The sequence below is a fragment of the Antedon bifida genome, chromosome 11 (genome assembly GCF_963402885.1).
Source record: "Antedon bifida chromosome 11, ecAntBifi1.1, whole genome shotgun sequence".
Taxonomy (NCBI): Eukaryota; Metazoa; Echinodermata; class Crinoidea; order Comatulida; family Antedonidae; genus Antedon; species Antedon bifida.
Window position 1 is genome coordinate 3457032 of NC_136236.1, and position 24769 is coordinate 3481800.

General features: G+C 34.3%; 5 protein-coding genes across 5 annotated transcripts in view; 2 read left to right on the top strand and 3 right to left on the bottom strand.

Annotated features, from left to right (window-relative positions):
• LOC144856086 (protein phosphatase 1H-like) overlaps window positions 1-1574 on the top strand; it is a 36558-nt gene extending 34984 nt beyond the window's left edge. The window contains exon 8 of the mRNA XM_078714059.1: window positions 1549-1574. Coding sequence (XP_078570185.1) covers window positions 1549-1552 — 4 coding nt within the window. The 3' untranslated portion in view covers window positions 1553-1574. The remainder of the gene's footprint in view (window positions 1-1548) is intronic.
• Window positions 289-5466, bottom strand: LOC144856088 (WD repeat-containing protein 82-like). The gene is made up of 8 exons (XM_078714060.1): window positions 5150-5466; window positions 4284-4448; window positions 3875-3974; window positions 3484-3600; window positions 3088-3243; window positions 2572-2641; window positions 1999-2144; window positions 289-1178 (listed from the first exon to the last, which is right to left on the bottom strand). The coding sequence occupies exons 1-8, from the start codon at window positions 5311-5313 to the stop codon at window positions 1149-1151; spliced, it is 948 nt and encodes a 315-aa protein (XP_078570186.1). The 5' UTR covers window positions 5314-5466; the 3' UTR covers window positions 289-1148.
• Window positions 5467-6060: 594 nt separating this feature from the next.
• LOC144856085 (pre-rRNA-processing protein TSR1 homolog) lies at window positions 6061-13753 on the bottom strand. Its single transcript, XM_078714057.1, has 20 exons — window positions 13615-13753; window positions 13165-13235; window positions 12883-12969; window positions 12289-12404; window positions 11906-12098; window positions 11443-11513; window positions 11162-11318; window positions 10858-11040; window positions 10422-10575; window positions 10057-10163; window positions 9614-9742; window positions 9256-9326; window positions 8985-9077; window positions 8474-8670; window positions 8139-8197; window positions 7593-7739; window positions 7279-7381; window positions 7004-7144; window positions 6739-6813; window positions 6061-6636 (listed from the first exon to the last, which is right to left on the bottom strand). The coding sequence occupies exons 1-20, from the start codon at window positions 13724-13726 to the stop codon at window positions 6455-6457; spliced, it is 2448 nt and encodes an 815-aa protein (XP_078570183.1). The 5' UTR covers window positions 13727-13753; the 3' UTR covers window positions 6061-6454.
• Window positions 13754-14394: 641 nt separating this feature from the next.
• On the bottom strand, window positions 14395-20854 carry LOC144855562 (uncharacterized). The gene is made up of 4 exons (XM_078713458.1): window positions 20828-20854; window positions 19973-20302; window positions 17087-19544; window positions 14395-16658 (listed from the first exon to the last, which is right to left on the bottom strand). Exons 2-4 carry the CDS (start codon window positions 20210-20212, stop codon window positions 15445-15447), a joined length of 3912 nt encoding a protein of 1303 aa, XP_078569584.1. The 5' UTR covers window positions 20213-20302; window positions 20828-20854; the 3' UTR covers window positions 14395-15444.
• Window positions 20855-21671: 817 nt separating this feature from the next.
• On the top strand, window positions 21672-23354 carry LOC144855671 (profilin-like). Its single transcript, XM_078713584.1, has one exon. It carries the CDS (start codon window positions 21803-21805, stop codon window positions 22223-22225), a length of 423 nt encoding a protein of 140 aa, XP_078569710.1. The 5' UTR covers window positions 21672-21802; the 3' UTR covers window positions 22226-23354.
• The last annotated feature ends 1415 nt before the right edge of the window (window positions 23355-24769 follow it).

A 24769-nucleotide genomic window follows, 5' to 3' on the forward strand; every position in this document is an offset into this window, starting at 1 on the left:
TACCACTCTAAGGGTCCTGGGTTCAAGTCCCGTCACATGTCAGGATTTTTTCTAAGGACCAAATACTCCACTCCCAAAGACTTGTAATAAGACTTTGTTTATGTAGAGCATCTTGTGTATATGTTTGTCTTGTGAACCTCTATAGCAATAGCTGGATGGATCACCCTCATTAAATATGGTTAAAAAAAAAAAAGCAAAAAAAAAAAACAAAACTGTATGCACATACAATAGGGCTCCTTTGTCTAAACAGTCTCATCCTCACAGTTAAGAGAGGACTTATGACAGAAATTCAATTTTTTATTTATTTCCATTTTATACAAATGTGGTGTTCATTTTAATACTACAGTACTTACAATACGCAATTAACATCATGTAAAATACGCAAAATTCTCTTAAGCTCTGTCTACACTATTAAACTGGACATGATGTCATATCACTACCATATTTGGGCACATCATTTTTTTGTTAAACTAGTTTGATAGTGTATACAGAGCTTTTAGAATGCCTACTGTTGATACTTAGCACTTTTAGGTTTGGACGTGCATGTACTTATGGTCCAAGGGAACACATAGTACATACATAAAGTAGGATACATCAGGGAAAAATGTATGGGAAAGTCACAGAAATATATGCTTTGCATGATATTGTGTTAAACTAAAATGTCAAATTGTGCAACAGTCATTTGGGACATATCTTCTATATTAAATACTTACATAACACGACAAATAGACACTGAGGAATTCCCTTTATACTCAAATCCCTTATATTGTACAAAAATAGGTAAAACATCATGTAGTATTTGATCTTTTATATTTACAATTTTGTCAACAATTTTGTGTAGCTCAACACTTAAGTATCAGTCATTTTAAACTAAAACTGTTCTATTATAGTAGTGAACCCATATTGTCTTTATTTATATATCATGTAAGTGTCTTCATAAAGAGAGGTTTCAAACATCTCTATGCTAGACATTATTGATCCAATCCAATGTCTGTATACACTGTCCAATTCATTACTTGACATTTACTAAACAAATAGCTTTTAATACTGAGGAATTGTCCAGGCTGTTCTCATTAAACTAGTACAGTATCACATCTATATATGGACATTCATATTTATCGATTGATTGCAGAAGTTTTGGGCGGACTTCAATCGTCAATGTTTGGCAGCCAAAAGGACTAAAAGAAAAAATTAGACTGAGATTTGAACATTCAAATTTACAGTAGAACCCCTATTATTCAATCAACCATCAACATTTTTATTCCAAAATCAAAATAAAAACATATACAAATACAATAAAATGATAATGTAATGGGATACAAAAAAAAGTGCTTTAAACATGTAACTCTAACAAAATTGAACAAACATTAATATTCGGGATCTGATAAATGTGTCCTTACTAGGGATGTCCCAAACGTGGGCATTCTATTGTAATTTAGTACTAAAGCAATGATATGTCTACTATCCTAAACAGTATTTATCCAATTGCTTTCCATATATTGTATGCTGGCCCCAAATTGTGACAATTTACTTCCAATTTAAATTTAGATAAAACATCCCCGAACAGCTTTAAAAGTATGTTTCTGATCTTGATATACGGTGAGTAAACACCATCCTGCTTATTTATATATAATACAATATATTAACATCACAGGCATGGAATAAATTCTATACTGCCCGGTGATATACTGAAATTTAATTCATTAATTTGAAACGATAAAGATGAGAAAATCTGTGAGAATGAGAAAAAGTCGCCCCAACCGAAATATATTTATTTATTTGTATACTGCCTTATTTACAGTATAATTTTATATGATTTTTATTGTCAATATATTATTTTTTAATGGTGCTTATTAGTTTTAAAGATCTGTGCACTGTATATGCATCCTCCATGTACAGTACATGCTTGTGGATGGAGTATGTGGAAAATAAATTGAATTGATATAGATTGAGAATTCAGTTGACATTTACAAAATATTCAAAAGCATAAAGCCTTACCATTGACTGTGAGGAGGTTGCCAGCATTAGGTACTTAGGGTTAAACTGTACGCAATGAACTGGAGCACCATTATGCTTTGACTCCAGTACAGCCGTCTTTGTTCCATTCTCAGCATTCCATATATGGACTTTTCCGTCCTGAGATCCTATAGAGAAAATACAAACCTAGTAATGTAATTCAAATTTCTCACATACTACATTATTATTTTCATTTTCACAATACTATTTGGTTCAAGTCATTTTGCACATGATCATATGATTGTAATCATGTGCAGAATGACTTTTCAACTCAACAGCTCTACTAGAGCCTGTAGTAATTATTTTTTAACCTGACTGCATTTTTTGTACATTGTGTTTCTTGTAACTTTCTTGATGTTGTCAATTTAATGTATATATTATTTCTGCAATTTGTATATAATCATTTCATGAATACGTACGTGTACGTATTTCTGCAATTCAGCTCTTTGGGCTGCAATATTTGTTTTTATTTATTTATATGTTGAATACAATATACCGAAATATATATAAACTTTACAAATTCATGCATGATACATGCTTTGTTTATTTATTTACCTGACAAAACAAATTGTGCATCCGGGCTGAACGATGCTTCCAACAAAATGCCTTTTTGATTCATGTGACCCTGCAAAACAAACACAGAAATGTTTAATAAACCGTGACAATTCATAGTATTAAAACAGCTTACTACTGTCGTATTGAAGGTGGCAACATTAGTGTTGAAGGTAAGAAAAACATAAAAAATACCTGTAGGTACACTTTATAATTTTGTTTATTCTATTTACTTTGTCTGGTACAAAGATAACCAGATCAAAGTGGGGGCCAAGGTTCTTACTTTAAAACATATTTATGAAATTAAATATTGAATTGAACATGAGTGGAGTTGTGGCTTGGTGGTTATGATGCTTGGCTACCAATCCAAGGATCTCCACTCCCAAAGACTTGTAATAAGACTTTGTTTATGTGGAGCATCTTGTATATTACGGTCTTTAAGAACGATAGTAAATGAATGCGCTTAAGGTTATCCTTGGAAATTTAAGAAAAGAAAAAAGTAAAAGAATATTACTGTACCATGTATGATTGTAGCGCATGCCCAGAGAAAGCGTCAATAAGACGAATAACTGGTCCGTTTGTTGAGATTAAGATCATTTTACCATCCGAGCTGAATTTAAGTCCAGTCCAGTCGCAATCTCGATCTTGTTGTAACCGGAACGTTGTAAAAGGACCCTGTAAAAGTTATATAAAAAAAGAGAAAAAAGATTTTAGTCATCTTTGATAAGTTTAGATATAACTTGGCGTCCATTACCTTTTACAAGACCAATACGCAAAACAGGTAAAATATAAATATACTGGGGGTCAGCTTATTTATCACATTGACGAGCCACTCAACCATGTCCAATAATTCATTCTATGCTTGCTCATATGTATCCAAATGTGCGCATAATCTGTAATATTACAAAAACTTACTTTATCAAATGAACGAAGGTCATACAATTTTATCATTTCCGAGTTTATTCCGCAAGCAAAAATTAATCCTTCGGGATCGAATGCTGCCACCGGTCGCCCTTGAAGCTGCATCATTCCCTGCAAAGTGTAAACAATTCTGTGTCATTTTAGGGACTATTTTTAGGGGGAATTATAGGAGGAAGATTCTCATGTCCTGCATCTGCTTTCTTATGTTCTGTGTACACTATTAAATTTTATGTGGCAACAAAATGTGATGTGCCCATATATGGACATGATGATGTCACATTACTACCATATTTGGGCACATCACACTTTTTTAGTCAAACTAGTTTGATAGTGTAGACAGAGCTTTAAACATGCACTTCTGAGACAAAATTTCTATGTCTATTACCTGACAATTCGGTGACCTCAAGTCCCATAACCGTATAGTTTTGTCGAATGAACTCGATAGAAAACTGTCATCAATCGGCGACATTGATAAACTTACAACTCTGTAAGAATTAAAAACAATATTTTACAGATTCTTTTTTACATAAATAATAAATAAATTATTTAATAAATTATGGAAATTTAATAATGCAAATAAATTATACATAGTTAAATTATGCAAATTCAAGTATAAATTAAGCAAACATAAATTATCCAGTATTATAATATTATGCTACTATATGTAACTATAGTTTTGTAATCGATTCTGCCACAATAAAATGTTTATCTATTGACATTTAATTTTCCTCATAACTATATTTTTAGATAAAAAGTAAAATAATAAATTCAGAAGAGCACTGCACAGCACTTACTTTCGTGTGTGTCCTGGAAAGTACCGGATGAACTTATTGTCGTGTAAAGACAAGTAGCGAATCGTGTCGTCGATTTTGTTTGAGCTATAAATACACGTGTTCTGGGCATGGGTAAAACGAATAAGGTCCACTCCATATTTTTTACTGTACAATGTCTTTTTAGGTCTGTTAAATAAGAGGAAAAAAATGTGTAAAATTCATTAAGAATATGTGGATGAACCACTTTCCACAGTATACAGACATATTTTTCAATTTATCTTTGAACATTAAAGGTTTTTTTAACAATTGACCACTATAAAAAGAGCTGTGGTGTGTTGTAATATTATGCTATAAGTTTTGTATTTTGTAGTGTATGTGGGCTGAACTTATTATTAGACGATGAAGTCAATAATACAGTTTGTTAAATTATCAAATAGAGACCTTGTTCCATGTTTGTAATAAATATAAAATTTAAATGAAAATGTATGCAGTTGCAATAGACCTACAACAACCAAATTTGTTTTCTTTTTTAAGATAAAAATGTATTATTGCAACATCTATGAATAAACTGATTTATCACATTAGTAATGCATTATGCAGAAAAGGGGTATTTTATCAATTAGAGTTAAACAAATTTATTAATTTGTATTTTAACCAATTCATAAAGGGTTGAGTACCTAGGCCACCTGACCCTGTTTATTATGGATTCCCAATCATCTTTAAATCTAACGCACAGGCGGTAGTCCCTGATTAAGGGTCGTTTCGTCCCAAGCCGAAAATGGCGTTCCCGAATTTTCGAGTGAAATACCGATACACTTTAAAACAACTAAAAAATGTGCTTTTTCGTAAATATTTGACTAAAAACTACTCAGTGTGTTAGCACGTACTTTCCTTCTAAGCAATCATAAATAACAATTGAATCATCATCACTACTGGATATTAAAGTTTCGCCATTGTGTGAAAAATCAACACTGTTGATTTTTGCTGTGTTCTGATCCTTGAAAAGCTTTGCGACACGAAAATTCCGAATTACTTGATCGGAAAGCTTCATAATTGATATAAAATTACTTCTATGTGATTTAAGTGTTCTATTGATGGTATTTTGTGTTACTATGAACACTTTAAATTAACATTTCAAGCAAGAATATTGAGGTAAGTAAAGGAAAACTTAGCACACGACACGCGGAATTATTATGGAGTAAACAATCAACAACACACAACAATTAATCTAAAAAAACGGCGGCGGTTAGCGTTTATGGTGGCGCTATGTATCTTTTTATAAAATTTGCATAAACAAGGTGTACGTTTTTTTACGTGTAATTACAATATGTTGTATGTAATGTTGATGAAAATGCGGCGCAAGTTCCCTTTCGCATATGTCTTGTTTTTCGACTAAAAAAAAAAAATTGACAAAATATATATTGCAATTGTTGTATTTCACCAATAAAAGCATTGAAAGTAGACAAATTCCAGAGTTTTAACCTTCTTTTGATGAATCCATAGAATCATCAATTTAAAGGATATATTTGTTACTTTTTATGCAATTGACCTTCATTTTAAGGTGTGGTAATTTTAAGGTGTGGTATTCCTTGTTTATCTTATTTTATATACAACACTGTGAATTCATTCTCAGATTACCACTTCTCTTGGGGCAGTTATACAAGTTATTAGCCTGAATTTTTAACTTCTTAGAAGAATTATTAAAAAGTAGAATGATTATGCTATAAAAGGCTATGTTGTGATTCCATGCTTCAATGCACACAAATAATAATATTAACATAATAAACAGTGGACCATCTATCTATATAGTTTATTTTTATTTCCATTTCGTGATAGAGCTTGCACGGCTTCTCATTAAATGAGGCCACTAAAATATCAATAAAACACAACATGCAATTGGCGTATTCGATTGGGAAACTTTTCTGCTCAACAGAAACATAACATTTTATTTGAATGGTAAAAAATAATTAACGTAAGCTTTTTTATTGCTTTTTTAAGCTTAGCAATCAAAATAATGGAAAAACCAATATTCAAAGTACAGAGAGCCATAGAGTGAGGTTAAAAACAGACAAGCCAAAGATCTCTTTAAAATAAATTTAAAATTGCAGTCCTGAAGTATTCATTCGAATACGTGTGAATCTGCTTAACAAAGTTTAAAATATCGTGCAATCCCACCATGCCAAGGCAAACTATCATTCCATATAATCTTCAACATATGTGCAGCTCCCGATCGTTGCTGGTGTTATTTCGAGGCCTTTACTGCCCTCTACGTCATACGTCCACTTTGGGTATATGCGTTTGTACAGCGTCATTAGCACAGTGTCCTGTGACTTCATCTGACCGTCAAATATACATTTCATATGTCCGTGTGTTCCTGTAAAAATTATTAAAATGTTATTATACATCAGAAATTATAAAACGACGACTGCACAATCGAAATGTATCTCAATTTTACTATCATAATTGTGTCACTCACCTAAAGGTTCTTTAATATGACCTCGTCGACCCCATTTAGTCTTCAATTCGATTGGCTTAAACCATAGTATGTCCTCTACACAAAAATAAAATATTATTTCTAAGTATTTATATGGTAAGGGCCAAGGCTTATGCAAAGACTTTAGTATAGACATCTCATTACTACTTTTAGTATACAGTAGAGCCCCTATGTGATACCCTTTTTAAGGGGATACTTCGTTGGGTCCCGAAGTTCTATATATTTTTTGTATTGATAAATTACAAACCTCTATTAAAGAACATGTAACGCACAACAGCCTGTCTTTTCATAATTTTAAATGGATGACCACTAAGCACCACCTTCTTGACGACGACCCGGTCAGGGTTCGCGCCTAGCAACGTTCCTGTAGCAACTAAAACATGTGACCCTGCAAGATAAAGGAGATGACTTAATAATTCAAAAGTCGGGGGATAATAATACTAAATTAGAAACAATTTTTTGAGCTGATCCCTTAACAGATTATGCCATGCTCATTAGACACAAATGGACCCTTCAACTCACCTCCTGGTAATTCCTTGAATACTAGAATATTTGCTGGTGGAAAAACAATTGGTGCATACACACTAGCAACAGTCACTCCTTCAATTGGGAAGAACCGTTCATACTAAAAAAAATAAAGAATTAAAGTTTAAGTAATTAGGAAAGACGTCTACTATGTGGGAGAATTGCTTACACCCCAGGGTGGGCCTATATCTGAGTAGGTGCTGTACGTACATTAGTTTTGTGTATAATCAAGGGTTAATATCGTTTGGTTATATACACCCTATCCTACAAGTTCTCAGTATGTTACTTAGCAAATCATCAAAACATTTTACCTTCTGTTTGTCGCCAACTGTGTGTTGTGAAAAGATCGGACAGGCTGTAAATGACCTGTATCCTGTCTGAAATATTAACCTATCCTTTGATTTGATTGGCTCTGAATAGCTCTGTTGCCTCTTGAGTGCAAAATGTAATACAGACATCTATAACAATAATTAAAAAACATTTTATAGATGATGACAATAAATATTAATTACTGTATGTATTACATTTACAAGGCCAAATCTAGACAAGGGAAAGCTTTTTATTTGTTCTTTTTGTCAATAAGTTGAGTAATGTAATTATTATTATTTTACATTTGACAATAAATGTAGTAACTGGCACATGCTCCTATTTGCGAGAAGTTTAATTAATATGGGGTTTTTTTTGTTGTCCCGAGTGGGTTTTGAAAAATTGATGTTAAAGGATCAAACAAGCATGTGGACTGCGAAATGGAAACTAGCGTACATGGGCAGATTCCACATATTCGGTGTGAAAATTGTATTTAATGGTCTGTAATAAATATCTTTAATACACTATATTAACGCAAATTATTTGCTTACCTTCTGTTCATGTTGTAAAAGCCCAAACAGGACTAGTGGCTTCTCTGCATTATAATCATCTACAAATTAAATAATATGCTATAAAAATTAAAGATACAAAGCCTATATTTTTTACCTCTATATATAATAATAATAATGTTCAATTTAGTATAGCGCATAATGCAGGCTACCTGAACAATATGGTAGTGATATGACATCATCATGTTCATTTATGGGCACTTTTTTTGTTACATAACTTTGATAGTGTAGACAGAGCCTAACTGTTTGGTTAAATATAAATGCATTATTTCAATTAATACAGTACTAGTAAAACAAACTACTAAAAAACCTCTAACCTATAAATGACTTTGGTACATTCACTATATGTATTGTTATATACATCCCAGGTTGTACATCCGTTTCAATCTCCTGTTTCTCAACTTTTTTCTTCGTACGATTAAAATTCTGAAATTGAAATATTCTAGCATAGTCTAGCGGTAAATTCTCCTTGGGATCCCACGGAGAAGACCGGAAGCTTTTAAGACCCCTATACCTATATAAATAAAAAATGATTGAAAAAATATTCAAAAACAAATCAAAAATATGATATAAATAAATATAATGATATAGCTTTACAAATTGTAGTAAATAACTAATAACTAAAATATTCATGTATTTTATATTTCCTTGAATTCCGTCCGCAAAAAACTCATGTGTAAAAAAATCCATATACATTCGGGAGACAGCAAAGTGTCCACTTAATAGAGGTTTCCCCTGAATAGGGATATCCAAAGGAGGAGGTTCAAATATATATAATAATATAGATCTTTAATTGGTAATCCTCCGCCGCATCCTAATTTCAGTTACCTGGCAAATCTAGTTCTTGCTGTTACGTCTCTAGGTGTATCAACTTCATCTGGAAACATTGCATTCATTCTCTCTTCTCTGTATTTGTTGAGCCTAGCAAAAAACAACCAAAACAATTATGAAAAGTCATTAGGCCTAGGCAAGGGTAATAAGCCCAGCAATGGTAGGCCTAGACAAGTGTAATATGCCTTGTCCTAGACAAGTGCAATAAGGCCTAGACTTGTACATCAAGAGTGCATCTAAACTAAATTCAGAAGCAAGATTCACTTACATTTCTAGGTCTTCTTCTTCATCAAAATGAACTTTATCATAATTATCTTTCTGTCCTCCTGTTATACTGATCTTTAAGGATAAAAAAACACTTCAAATTTACAGTTTATTTCCAGTTTATTTACAACTAAATTTACATATAAATATTCAGTATGCTCTATACAAAAGGTCATATTCTAACATGACAGACCACATCATAAAACAAAATTAAAAACTTTCCAAATTGCATTACGACAAAAGTGTGATGTGCCCAAATATGGTGGTGATATGCCTAAATATGGTAGTGATATGAGATCATCATGTCCATATATGGGCACATCACATAAAGTTTGATAGTGTAGACCGAGCTTAATACTCACCGTTTCAAAATCATTTGTATCTGCGATGCTAGCCATGTCACCCTCTTCATCACTGATTTCTCTTGCTTGCAGGTTGTCTTCATCTTGCATTGAGGCATCATCATCATCATTTTCACTTTCATCCTCACTCTAAAAGAATCAAAGTAATAGTTATTATTAATTTCATAAAATTATTCCAAATTAATTTAAGATACATGGGATTTAGTTCCCTATTGTGTATGCAAGTAAGTCTCAGGTGAAACTCTAACCCATAACCTCCAGATCGACCCCCTGGCATTCATACCTCTAGACCACCGAGCTTGGGCTGATGGCTAGTGGTTAGATTCGAGCCCAAGTAAGCAGCGGGTACTGCACCAACAGGATTGTAAAACATTCCTAATTTCAAACTATGCTCTGTTTAAAGGATTTAACCAGCAAGATAATTTAAATATGATATTACTCACGGATTCTTCTTCTTCCTCTTCATTGTCCAGTATCCAGGCCGCCTGATATTCAGACGTTCCTTTGGGAACCTTCCTTAATATTTTCTTTGTCTTGTCTTTCAGGGCAGCTAAAAACAAATACATTAGAACATGAATTGATGATGATGGTGGCCTAGGAAAAGGTTTGACCAATGATCAGGTTGACCTTGAAGAAGACTGGTCTAGGATTAAACAGACTAATGATTATGTTGATATAGAGTAAGGATAGCCTATAAGGATCAAGAAGACTGTCCCGGGAGGCAGTACAGGCAGCCTGGCCTAGGTTGATCTAACTAGCCTACAGTAGGTATAAACTTATTTTGTTTCATGTATTCAACATGGCATACCTTCAGCGTCCGCCATCTCTTCTTCTGTCGGCCATGTTTGCTCTCCTTCCATAGGATCCATTTCTGCCTCGGCTTGCAGTGACTCTTGCTTAGCCGTGTCAACGACCTCTAATACGTTTATGTCTTCATCCATTGCTTGATCTTTATCTTCATCCTATGATTATGAATAAAGGTCACTTATTAGCATAGACAACTTCAACCGTCGAATACGGGTTCATCATTCGATTCGGTTGAAATCACAACTACGCATGCGCTCAACGATAAAAATACAATACAATACATAAACAACGCGCACGTGGAAACATCAAACAGGTAGTACGGGATATATTACCCTTCTGATCCGCTTGACTGACTAAATGGGCGTAATACAGAATTATATCTCATATATACTGACCAATCGGATTACAGAATCACATAATTAATTATTTCTACTTACAATATTCATATCATCAGCTTTACTTTTTTTCTTTCTTGGATGTGAGTTCAAAGGGCAAGGGTCAGGTGGTGAATCAATCTCTTTCATTTGGAATTCTCCATACCCTGGTATGTGAATTAGACCATTTACAGACAGAGGTTGTCCTCGTAAAAACCCTGACACTTTAAGAGTTCCAAGAAGACCCTTGAATGACAAAATAAATTAAAGAATACAATTATCTTTAAAACAATAATTTTGTTTGACTATTAAATCGTATTTAAATCATGTAAATTAAATGCAAATCAAAATGTAGAACACTACTAACCTGTTCAGGATTAGGTTCAAAGTTCACACTTCGTGCTAGAATATGGGGGCGTGTGTCACGCCACCTGATGGATGATAATTTTTGGTCTCCTAGGTGACGCAATAACAATATTGCATCTTGCGCCGAGTCTAACGTGTACATTTTTTCTTTTGGAAACCTTACCATGAAAAGAAAATAGATTATAGAATGTATGTCAAATAATTGAAAGATCATGCAATGGTGAATTATCAAAAATTACTAAACTAAAATAAGTTTTTAATTTTATTATTTAACAAACTTGCCTCTTTTCTATAATCTTCTGTAAGTTCTTTTTTGATTCTGATTTCTTTTTGATTGATAAATCTACCATTCCCTATATACACCAAGAAAATAATAAATGTTATCAACAACACATTACAACATTCATACAGACAAAACAATCAAAGTATTTTAAAAATACGTACAGTAGTATACCCGCTTTCTCATAATATAATTCATATTTATAATCAACTACTCAAAAATAACCCAATTCTTCCAGTGAATCAAATGTTATAATTTGTTTGTATAGTATTATGAACGAATTCCTAAAATACAAAACGTAAAATGTGATGAACATGCGATACTGTATCCTAGAACCTTTCCAAGATACTAAACAAATTAAGATACAGTATCCCTACCCTTATGCTTTTGGAGTGCAGGTAAAGAATGCCTGATATTGTGTGAATTTGTGGCAGATTTTTACAAGTATTGGCTGTATAAACTTACCTGTAACACAAGTGTGGTAGCTGGCAATCCTTGTGCAAACAGACTGGTTAGGCATAGTTCACCCCATGCGTCCCAGCCTTCGTCCAGTGAGAGCACGGCTACTATTGAGTCGGACGCTTTAGCAGCGTCCAGAATCGATTTGAGGTCCGGAGGAGGAAGAAGTAATGTGAAGCGTTGTTTAAATCTAGGAATACTGTTAGAAAAAAGAATACACAGAAATATATAAGAAACGATACAGTAAAACTCTCCTTTGGGACACATCTATTCAAGAGACATACCTACTATTTCCTGCGAAACAAACAAGGGGAATATATATTTAACATTTAGACTATGGCCAATGCTTATTCAGGGAACATCCATAGTTACACAGAATACCACTCTACCTTATGTCACATGTTAACCCGCTTTCTGATTGGCTGATTATTGCCGATTCGTCACATGACTTCAGTAAGTTTACCACATTGTTTACGTCAGTTTCTTGATGAGCACAGAAGACAGTCTTTAAAAGAACATTCAATCATCACTCTTGCATAAAAAATCATTCATTAATAATGATATCACATTTATTTTAATAATCATTCATTACTATTGGCAATAATGCACTATACGACACCACCCCATCATGTGCATCATACCTTATGCATACCATGACACACCCCTGCGTAAAAAAAAGTGACTTAACTTTAGGTGACCATGACTCACCCTCTTTGACGCATTGTGACCATGTTGTTCATGATATGGTAAAGGGTGGTAAAGTGATGGACATTGACACACCATTGTTTATTGATATGACATACCATCTAGGTTTTTTGACGCACCCCTGAGTCAATAATTATTTGTAAATGACGCACCCAGGGTTGTATAGTGGGTCATACAATTGACAAGTGCATAAATAAGATATTATGATGAAATGTTTTTGTAGAGACACTGGTTTCTCAACCATTTTCCCTTAAATCCCTCTCTCTATTTTTAATTACCACAAGATGGGGTGCACCATTTTTTCCTCCAATTTTTCTCTTTCTGTTTATCACATCATCTTTCTTCTTCTGTCGTATTTGGTTTGCCTAAAATAAAAATTTAAAACAAGTAAGAAATTAAAAAAGTGTCAGACTTTGGGAATGAGCAAACATCTTCTTTACAATTTGAATTTAAACATACAAAAAAAATAAAAACAATTTTAAGACAAATTTCAATGACATTAGTGGTATAAAAATATGGTTAGATTTTTTCAAACCAAATAATGACGTGAATCTACAAACCTGATGTCGTCGCTGGTTTTTGGAAAGGTCCTTACGTAATTTCTTGCTTATTGTTTTAACACTAACTCTACCTGTAATGTATGTAAAAAAGAAAACCATTTTTCATCGAGAAAAAAAGTGTTTTATTATGATTACGAAAAAGTGAAAATGAATTGCAGATATATTAAATAATGTTATTTGTTAATAATTTTTATATAGTAATTTATGTTGTGGATTAATATAATATAAAAGTTTTAGTAGTTTAGATAGTAACTAAATCATACATACTACATAAAACATCTGATAACAACATCCTGGACCTAGATAAGGCTAGGCCTACAGTAGGCCTCAGGAAATTGACAGATGCTGCCACCGCACTGGCCAGTTTCCCGTAAAGTTGGTGTTGACGTTCGGCCTAGCTTAAAAAACTATAACAATGAAAACTATTTAGGTAATTCTTTAAAGGTGTACCTTTAGATATAGTCTCTAGTTGTCCTTTACTACGATGTCGACCTGTTTTATGTGTCTTATTCTTCTGTTTTAAAGTTCCTGAACGATGAGTTTCTTGGCCATCAACTGCCATCTTGTACACACGTGTTTACGTATGTTGTGTCCACTGATAATTTTAATTCTGGCGCCCTCTTTAGTTTTTAGCGCAGACGTCATTTTAAAACTTTTTTCCAATGAAAATTGAAAACAAAAATGAGGCGGTAAGTTAAAATTTAGTTGTTTTACAAGTCTTTTAAACTCAATTTATATTTGTGTATACTGTGAATTTACTTTAAATATCTTTTAGATGCATTTAAGAGGGGAAAAAATGATCTTGAAATCTCTTTTATATGTTTTATTAGGTCTCTAGGCTAAGCACTTTTTTCTGTAAAGTTCACTCCCAATTTCTTGTTTTGGCACACACACACACTTAACCCAGCTAGGCGGCCTAGAGCTTAGTGTGAAGATCGGTCTATACAGGTAGTAGGCCTAGCCCTAGTAGTAGTAGAGCTAGCTAGCCTGTTATTGTAGGTTGTAGCTCCCAGCGAAAGTTCTATTACTCCAATGTCTCAGGCAGAAATTATGAATAATTAATGATAAATTATACCGGGATAAAAAATACATAATTAATTAGGTAGCTATATTATTTATATGGGCGCTTCCAGAAGGCCTAGGTCTAGGCCTAGTTCTACATCTCTACCAGTCAGCCGGCCTATAGAAGAGTAATTATTCATAAATATAACAAAACACAAATAATAATTTCATACTATATTTAATTTATTTCAGTTAAAAATAGCTTGCTTGTACTTTTTTAATAATTGATTTTAAAACATATATTTTTTCATTTTCTATACATGATATCTTTTGCTTTAAATAAAAACAATATCTAGTACAAACAGTCACTGAATTAAAAAAAATATGATGAAGGTGATCAAGGTATTGCTCTTAATTAATCGATGGTCAGTATGAATTAGTTCTCGGCAAACTCAGGTTGGAAAACATGCCCTGTAATTTCAAGAAGACTAGGCACAGGCAGTGCCGGAGGCTCCTGGTTTAGGAACCCTCTAAGTGGCCCTCCAACGCTGGAGGCCTCTGGCGTTTTTAGCCTTTTTTACATATTTGAATGCCTGGTTTTTCCTATAGGCACTACTCAAGGGCCCCCATATGTTCCAGGGCCCCTGGGTTTAGCCAGTAAGCGCTCATAGCCGTTACACCACGACCAGTGGACACAGGTGTATTTACAGTGTTCTGTATATTAAATTATAATTATTTATATATAGAATTGTTGGAATGTATATCAAACTTTTATCAAGCTTCATTACTATAGTATATTACACAGTATTCAATTAAAATATATGAAAGATCCGATAACCAGCTAAAAAGCATAGGATTTACAAATATGGTGGTGGTCTTGGTAATCTGCATATTGGTGGAATATCATTAACACTTCTAATACATTAACTACATTGGAATATTAAAACATTTCAGCATACAATGACTCCAGAACCAGCTAGTAAAATAGACTTTAAAATATTCACACAAACTAACCTAAATTAAAAACAGTTTATAAAAAAAGCATCCATTAAAGAACATTGCGCTATTTTTCATTAAGCCCAATATATAACATTTTAAAGATAACTGGAATGTTTTTGTCTCATTATAGTAAAAACCTAGAACCAGCTAGTGTTATAAAAACTTTCTTTGGAAAGACAACCTTAAATTTCCTGACTGCCTGGATCAATCCAAGCAGTTTCGTCACATTATAATTCAATACTATTCAATCAATAATATTAATAATAACTCAACCCTATTTTAAATTTTTGATGTCTCAAAAATCCCAACATCTTCCGATTCATAAGGAGGAGGTAAACGATAAGTAGGAGGGTCCATATACGAAGGAGGTGGTCTGTTAAAAGTAGGTTGGGGGGAATAAGCAGGAGGCATAAAAAGAGGTGCCATAGGAATACCTAAGTCTATGTCATCTTTCTCATAAGCTTCATTTAGATACGAAGGAGGAGAAGGCCTGCCTTCCAAGGGGTAATTTACAGAAATTGGACTTGCTAGGAAGGGCGATATATCTTTGGGCAAGATTACTGGTTCGGCTGCCTTTGCTTGCTTCTGGAGTTCATTATCAAGGAATATTGGTTTACGGTTACCAACAAACATGTTAGTCTCTTCCGGTAATAGAAATTCCTCTCCATGACGTTTGCGCTTATAACAGAAACAAACACAAATTCCAATCAGTAAAATTATTAAGGCAGAAAGGAGGGCAGGTACAATGATGGGAATTATGTCATCCTCATTGGTGCGTTTTTCAGCAACCACATTCGGAGAATTGGTGGTTTGCGGTTTCGGTAAACATATCCCTGTAAATTCTTTGTCCACTGCAATAACTGAAAACTTTGGATGCATTACAATCGATAGGCCAATGTTTACTGAACCGTTTGCATACGCAAGACGACTATACACATTATATACAGTATCCTTATCGCAAAAATCTTTGGCAATGCTGTTGTTTGCATACGCATAAATAACAGATCCCTCTGTTACTGAGGCAACTGTAATCATATCCATGTTCGGATCACCATAATAATCTGCCAATCGTTGACACACGTTTATAGCGTTATTGACGTCACTTGCAAATTCAAAGTAATTATTGCTAAATGTTATGAAAAATCGGTGGTTATATATAAACGGGTCAGGAAGCACTTCCAAATACAAAGCATCAAACACGTTTAATCCCTTTGTATCAATAGCATGTAAATTATAAACTATTTTTTGGCCAATTAAATCAAAATCCAACGGCAACCCGTAGATAACCTGATTCTCAGAGTCCAACATCACCCATGACGATCCCTGTAGAGGTTCATTATCACCTGTAAGTAGTTCAAGTTTAAGATTGCGTGTGTTTCCATCTTCTGCATCGTGAAATGTATCGGCAGGAATATCAAAGTGTAGAATCCGTCCAATTATGATTGAGATATGATTGATGGCGTTAAGAACAACCGGTCCTTGATTGGTGGGTTCTGTAAAAAAAAATTTTAATTTTTAAAAATTGAGTGGATTTAGAATATCTGAGGTATAATCTCTCAAGTTTTGGTTTTCTTTAACTTTTCTGTTCTTGTTGTATTTTGTGTATTGCATCTGTTCTGAGGGTCCCAAATGATCAGCAATTGCTGGAAGGATCACTCTCATTAAATATGGTTCAAATCAAACTATAAAAAATTTTGTCATTCATCAATTCAAAATATAGTAATAAAACCCTACCCAAGGTGGAGTAGAAGAGCATACACAAAATATAAGGTTCAAGAGCGCACCACAGTGCCTTTGATTTTTGAGTTGCTGCTATATTTAATATTATATGCTGATGAAATCAATAGGACGTGACAAATACATGCTTATTCTATATTGCACACCAAAGAAACACACACATGCATGTTAATGTTCTTATTACCTGGAGTTATGACGTACAAACTGGATGAGATTATGGTATTTGAAATGGATGATGACGGTATGATGTCAGAAGGTAACACTTGCTGAATTGATGACACAGAAATGCTGGACAATGATCCCATGAAAGTTGTAGATAGAGGTGGTGTTGGAACCACTGTTGGCAAACTGCTCTCCATAACAGATGACGGGAAATATGATGGTGAGGGTGTCAAGAATGTTGATGATGGCATCAAACTGCTGGATGTGTAAAAGGATGTTGTTGATGTTGATAAGTGGGGTACTGATGGTTCGGGTGTTGAAATTAGGGGTGTTAATGTTTGGGGTACAGATGGTTGGGGTGTTGAAATTAGGGGTGTTAGTGTTTGGGGTACTGATGGTTGGGATGTTAATGTTTGGGGTACTGATGGTTGGGGTGTTAATGTTTGGAGTGTTAAGGGTTGGGATACTGATGGTTGGGGTGTTGCTGATGGTGATGGGGTGGGTTCTGATAATAGCACTGATGATGTGGGAGATACATCTTGTGTTTTGATCTTGATAGAACTGATAAAAAGAGAGGACGTCTCGGATATTGATGGTGACAATTCTGATGAAAAAAAAGATTTCAAGGAATACAATTCAGAAGAAGACATCATGATTTGCTGAGATGATGCAAAAGGTGTCATTGATGGCAGGAGAGATGAGGATGGTTGCAATGAAGAGAAGGTTTGAGGCAGGCTAGAGCTGAACACTGGAACAGATGCCTCAAAACTTGATGACAGGATAGTTGATACTGAAGACACTAAAATGCTTGATTCTTTTAAAACAGAAGTGGTTACAAAGGAATCATCAACAGAGCTACTCATCACAGAAAACAAGTCTGAACTTGTTATTAAAGTTGATGAGTATAAACTTAACTCAGTTGATGACAATGGCTGATGAGTAATGACAGACGATAAGTCAAAAGAAATATCTAGACTAGTAGTTTCAGCGGTTGATACAATTACAGTTGACAAAGAGTCACTCTCCAATTGTGTCAACATTTGAGGGGATGTTTGCGATGTCGATGGCATTACATCCGTTAGTATTATAGTCGAAACCACCGGAGAAATTGATAGTGAATCAGTAGAAAATGGAACAACAGTGGTCATAGAATCTCTAGCCATGCTTGTTGAAAAGTAGAAACTGAAGGAGCTCTCAATGCTACTAAGATATTGAAATGATGTACTTGAAGAAGTCTCAGAAAAACTTTCAAAAGAACTTCTAGCAAGTGAAGAGCTTAATTCAACAGGAGAAATGGTCATTGTGAAGTATGGCTCAGACAGGGAAGATGTGATAAATGTTGATGAAAGTTGATTACTTTTTGCAGTGGATGAAGTCAATTGAGGGACACTGTATGTGGACACGGATTCTGAGAAAAACGATTCTAAAGAAGAAATATGCAATGTTGAAGTCACAATCAAATTTGTTGTTGATAGGAGTACAGATTCTGAAGTAAATAAGGTTGAGTATACTATACTATCTGATGAACTGAACGAAATATAAGATGTCTGATCAGATGTACTAAATGATGATATTAAAGTTTGTGAATCTTGAGATGTAAATATAGTTTGTGTAAACATGGACGGAATAGTCTCAATTGTAAATGTCGACTCGGAAAATATTGATGTGGACGGAAAAGTGAAAGTTCTTGTACTCCCTACATTGGTTGGCGGAACTATGGTAAGACTTGGAGTGGGCATTGGCGTTCCTTCAATGATACCATTCGCCTGCCGTCTGATCCTTGGTTTGAATCTGGGTGCCTCTTTGGTTATATACCAACCAAGTATGGAGTATCCTATGACATTTGTCAAGGTTTTGCTTAAAATATTGTGTTCTAAAATCATTATAAAGTCTTTTATGCGGAATTGATAATTGCAAGCTATGGTCCATGAAATCTCAACATTCTCCTCCATGTGTTTGTCATCCACATCCCCAGCGCCGGCTGCCACAATTGATTTTTTAAGTAGACGAGTGATACTAGTACTTTTACGTGGACTCAGGGTGATATCAACCGGGCTACGAGAAACAAATTCTGCAAACCGTAGGGCAACGTCGACTCTTGCTTGCCCACCAAGTTCCTTAAATGTGGAATCGAAGATGATAGTGGCTGAATAGCGAGGTTGGTCTGGTGAACATGATTCAAGTCTGGTCTCATACGTCAACACATCTGATGATTGAAGGTTCAACAAGATATCAGTTAATCTATCTTTTGCTCGTTCTGGTGAATGTTCTGACAGTTTATCTGCAGTTAAAGATATGTCCATCATGACATCAATTGTAAAGATTTTATTATTTCTAGAGACTTTATTGTTTTCCGATGTGGTGGTTACACTTATGTAGTGGTATCCTATGTCCAGCACAGTAGCTATACCATACAGTGTCAAATTATCAGCATTGAATTCCAACCAATCAGGGAGAGATTCATATCCTGCTTCTGTTATCTAAAATAAAGGAGGGAAAAAAGAAGTGACAGTGATGAGAAAATTTCATATGATATGGAGTTATTCACTACAACGAAAATAAAAGCATTCCAAACCATATTTAACAATAATATAGTTAGTATTCAGAGATACAAAATATTGATTTTACTTTTTTTTTTGCATAGCATATTAAGCCGGTTTGTCTATCAAACTTTATTTGACAAACAAGGTGTGATGTGCACATATATGGTACTGATGTGCCCAAATATGGTAGTGATATGGCATCATCATGTCCATCTATGGGCATGTCACATTTTTTTGTCACATAAAGTTTGATAGTGTAGACAAGGCTTTATAATGTGGTACTACTGTACAACTATATTAGTAACTTTACTCAAAACTGATGTGAAGAAATATATTGTAATTTAATTGTTGTAAAATGTTCTCACCTTCATCTTGCTCTTCACACTTGGAATGCGATACAGAAATACTTTTCCAACAATTGCTATTTTGTCCTGTACCATTGCCCTACTTTCCTCCGCATCTTCTACCAATCCCCACAATGCATTGCTGTTGATAATCAAGGAACAGAAAACGACTAGTAAAAGCGTAAAACTCTTCTTCCTTAAAGGGCGGTGGTAAAAGAATGACGATGCTCCCCATAAACGTGTAATGCATCGCAACTTCATTTTTTTTTAATGTTTATATAGTTGTTTACTGCTACAATGGTTTTCTGTTGATAATCTTGTGGTAACATTCCATATTTGGGTTCTTCATGCCTAAAAAATGAATTAAAATTTTAAAACATCATCATTCATTCATTCCAGATGGTAGATCACAATCCGGGGAAAATCAACTAAATGTAAAATAAAACTTGATGTCAACAATATCAAATTCAACCACAATAATACAGTATATCAACCCACGTCTAATTACTATATAATAATTAGGCTTACCTACTCAATAGATATGAAGGCTAGCTAAAATAATATACTACTGTAATGCTAACATAACATGACTCGGCCCTGTAAGTCAGAGTGATCTGAGTGGAGACAACATAGGAGTTCATAGGAAATGGTGGGCATCTGTGTATAAACAGTTACACAAAAGTTCAAACTCCCTACCGCCACATACAGTTATATTGTAGTTAGTAGGCCTAAATAGGAAGGCGTACTGTGGCTAAAATTCATGTTATTATTATTATCAAAATTCGGAGATCCATAATATTCAATAGTAATTAGGCGTTAATCACTCCTAGGCCTAATTTTAGTTTTAAATCAAAATTCAAATAACACGTCAAGCACCTATCTCTAGATCGGTGGTGTCCAAGGAAATTAATCGGATAGCGTCCTCTCTAGGCTCCAGTAAATGTTTCTAAAACCAAAATAAAATCATCCTTTCCAATCATTTAGATTACCTGTTACAATATTAAAATAAATTTTTTTTATTTAACTTAAATTTTATTTAATACTATAATTACTATAAACGTTTATACATGTTTTGATTAGTACCATAATATTTCATGTTCTGTTATTACTAGTGTTTATCACGTGATAGTGTAACCCACTTTTTTTAAAGGGGAGTGTCCCACATCGCCATGCCGAACCGCTACAAATCGTATTTTAACTACATGGGAGAGGCGGTGAATGCGGAAGTGAAATGATGTACTAAAAGTGCGAATTGCATGAGTACGTGGGAATAAGTCCTAAAAGTCTAGTAGGCTACATTCCACCAAAAGAACAGCAACAAACAATATAATTATATTATAAATTCCTTATATAATCCATTTAATTAGGAGCTTGAGAGGTTTTTTGCAACATACATCAGTACTAACTACAAATGTAAACCTAACCATCGATTGTTAATCGAGAATTTTTTTCTCCATGAATTCAAACACTAGAGGGCGGAGTCTAATTCTCTCTCCAGGGATAAAAATTATTCATGTGCTCCATAGTGTTAATTGAATCATATCTCAGAAAAACAATTTTAATTAATAAAATATCGTAGTAAAATTATTTTTATAAGGTGTGTGAGTCTGTATAGAAACAACAAAAAAAATATTACTATACAGCCGAGAAGGCACAGCAATATAAAGAGGGCGGGAGTCCGTTTTTTGTTAAATAACTTCCTCGCGCTCATGGTACTAACCTCCATTTTCCATTCTACACGTCCTTGTACCATTTACCGGTAGTGAAGGCGGAAGTGCTGGTTAAAGTAAGCCGTACATTTCTTTGATTCTCTTAGTTTATTGAACACTTATAAACCTAGCAATTAAAATCATGAGTTGGGATTCATATATTGATAATTTGCTTGCTCAAACTAAGGATGCAAGTGGTACAGCTCATGCTGATAGAGCCTGTATAATTGGTTTGGACGGTGGCGCACCTTGGACAACAGCAGGCCATGCCAACGCGCTTAAACTACAAGGTAGTGAGGGTGCGAACATAGCAAAGTGTTTAAAAAGTAAAGATTTCACACCGTTCCAGTCAACTGGTATATATGTTGAGGGAGTAAAATACCAATTTTTGAGGGAAGAAGACAGCAAAATTGTTTTCGGTAAAAAAAAAGATGAAGGAGCACTTACGATGCAGTCTTCAAAAACTGCCATAGTCATCGGCCACACCAAGGAGGGATGTCAACAAGGAAACACAAATAAAGGTGTAGCAGTTATTGCTGAATATCTAGAATCCCTGGGAATGTAGTCGCATGTAACCTGTACCCGAGAGGAGACCAAAGCATATCAACTAATACTACAGATATCTCGCTTTTTCATTTTGTGAAAATGATTTATCATAATTTTTGAACTTACAAACTGTAGGTGTAGTAGAAGATTAACACTGCAATTTATTTTTAGTCCAAGAACACAATATATTGATCAATGCTGTAATAATATTGTTTCGGTAACTTGACATAGTTTACTGCCTGTCGAATTGTTGACACTATCTTTTCCATAGCCAAACCTCTAGCAACTTGAACGGACACAGCAAGCAGAGGAGGAATCTCATCCAGTATTTCCAGAATTTTTACAGACTAATGACTTTAATATGATATATCAATACATAAAAAGTGTCATGACTACTATGTGCCCAACGCTTAATGTTAGGTTGATCTGTATAGCCAATGTTAAAATAACATTTTTCCCAGACACTACAGTTTATGAACCCAAATTCAAGAATCGCAAAATGCAGAACTATTGGACCAAGCAACTTTTCTTATAAATTTCTGGTGATGCTTTTCCCACCACAGCAGACTTCAGAGATATTCCTGTATAAGACACTATCTCAATAAATATAACACTTGCAATGATATGTTGATTCTAAAATGCTTCAATACCAAGCAATATTATTTGGGTTGATTAATTGAATATAAAAGTATTATCTTCTAAATAGTAGTAATAAACGGTCTTCTAATAATTAGTAAATTAATTTGTATTTAATATTTGCTACATTGTCAACTAAGCAGCTTCTGATTACTTACGATTGTGACAAATATTCTAGTTTTAACATTGCTCTTAATAAAGTAACCATATAAAGTATCCCCCAAACTGATTTGTAATTAGCATTGTTTTTGAGTTTTTATATTCTATTTTTAAGAGTATAAAAATCTCAACTGGTTATGCAACGTTGTTTTTAATAGTTTAGTAGAGTAGAATTTTTTCACTAATATAAAATGGGTTTCTTTGACAACATCTTCATTTTACTGTGAAAGCTTGTATGTAACTTGATATAATGAATGCATGTTATCTTTTTTATGATGATTATTATAGTATAAACAATTCCACTTTTGATTTTGGCAGAAATAATAAATGACATCCCATATTTATAAAGTTCATATTTGCATACTTGACAAACTCTTTGTTTTACCGGAGATATTGTTTGTTTTACGGTAAATTACCGTACTTCAAACAAACTATCCAAATCAACTGACCTTGTGTTTTGGCAGAACAACAATTTTGTTTTACCTTTCATTTTTTGTTTGAATCAATTTTTAACATTTGCAGTTTTCTAGTGTCGTCATCAGAGTGCAGTTACTTCTGTTCAATCAACTTTTTCTGAATTTAAATTATACGCGCAGAAAGTAAATCATTCTCCAGAATAAATATTAAGCTCTTATTACACTATCAAACTATATGCCCATATATGGATATGATGATGTCATATCACTACCATTATGTGGGTATATCACACCTTTTTGTCAATATAGTTTGATAGTAAGTGTAGACCGAGCTTTAGCAACGTCATCAAAAGACAGGAGCAGAAACATTATCATCCTAACCCCAATATTAATAGGCCACTAAATCAAGAACATGCTTCTGACTTCATTTTGATGGTGGGAATATCTTACAATATACAAGTCGTTAGAAGACCAACCTAAACCAGGACAGTACCTTCTGTCCACATGTGTGACGACAATAGAACGCATTGTCCAGTCTAAGTCCAACTGTCGCGAATTACTTGCGCTGCGTATAATACTATAAGTGGGAAGAAACCTTAAATGTGACAACTTCAATATTACATTATATATAATTCGCTAAAAAGGAGCAAACTCACAAAACGGAAGTGAGTTTGCCCAATCATAAGTGACAATTCGGTGGTCATCGCGTCGTGATTGGTCAAATTATTGAACCAAGTTATACGAAATGCACGCCTCAGCATCAAAATTCAAATCACCAACCAATATGGTTTCTGCATACCAGAGTTTTGTCCCAGGCCTGTAAGAGAACGAGTGTGAACACATTGCTGATGTCACCTGGCTTACCCTACGAAACCACTACTCGGTAGGTCTGAACAAAGTTTACGAAATACAAGGCACATTATATATCCTGTACTATATTGGTCCTGGGGGTACTAAGTAGGCCTATATTATTCAATTGTTAAGGCAACTAAATACTGTACTTGTGCAGTCAGCCGGCATCAGGAATGACAACGTGAACAATGCAAAGGCATATCTGTTTAAAGGTCAATCACAATGCCCTGGATTATCTTTCTCTTTTCTCGCATCATTATTTTTATTGGTTAGTCTATCTATATTACTTGTACTGGTCGTAGTGTTGTAGAGAAAAGGAACCAAACAGTGACGTATGCATCTAAATACCGGAGAGTAGCCTAAGCTTGGTGGTCCCCATTAGCACGTAACGTAAGGACAGACGTAAGTGCACCGAAAGCATAGACTTATGTCATATATCCGAGCTTTCAATTATATTGGGCGTGTGTTGCGCTTACGACCTTGCGTCGCTCCCTGATTGG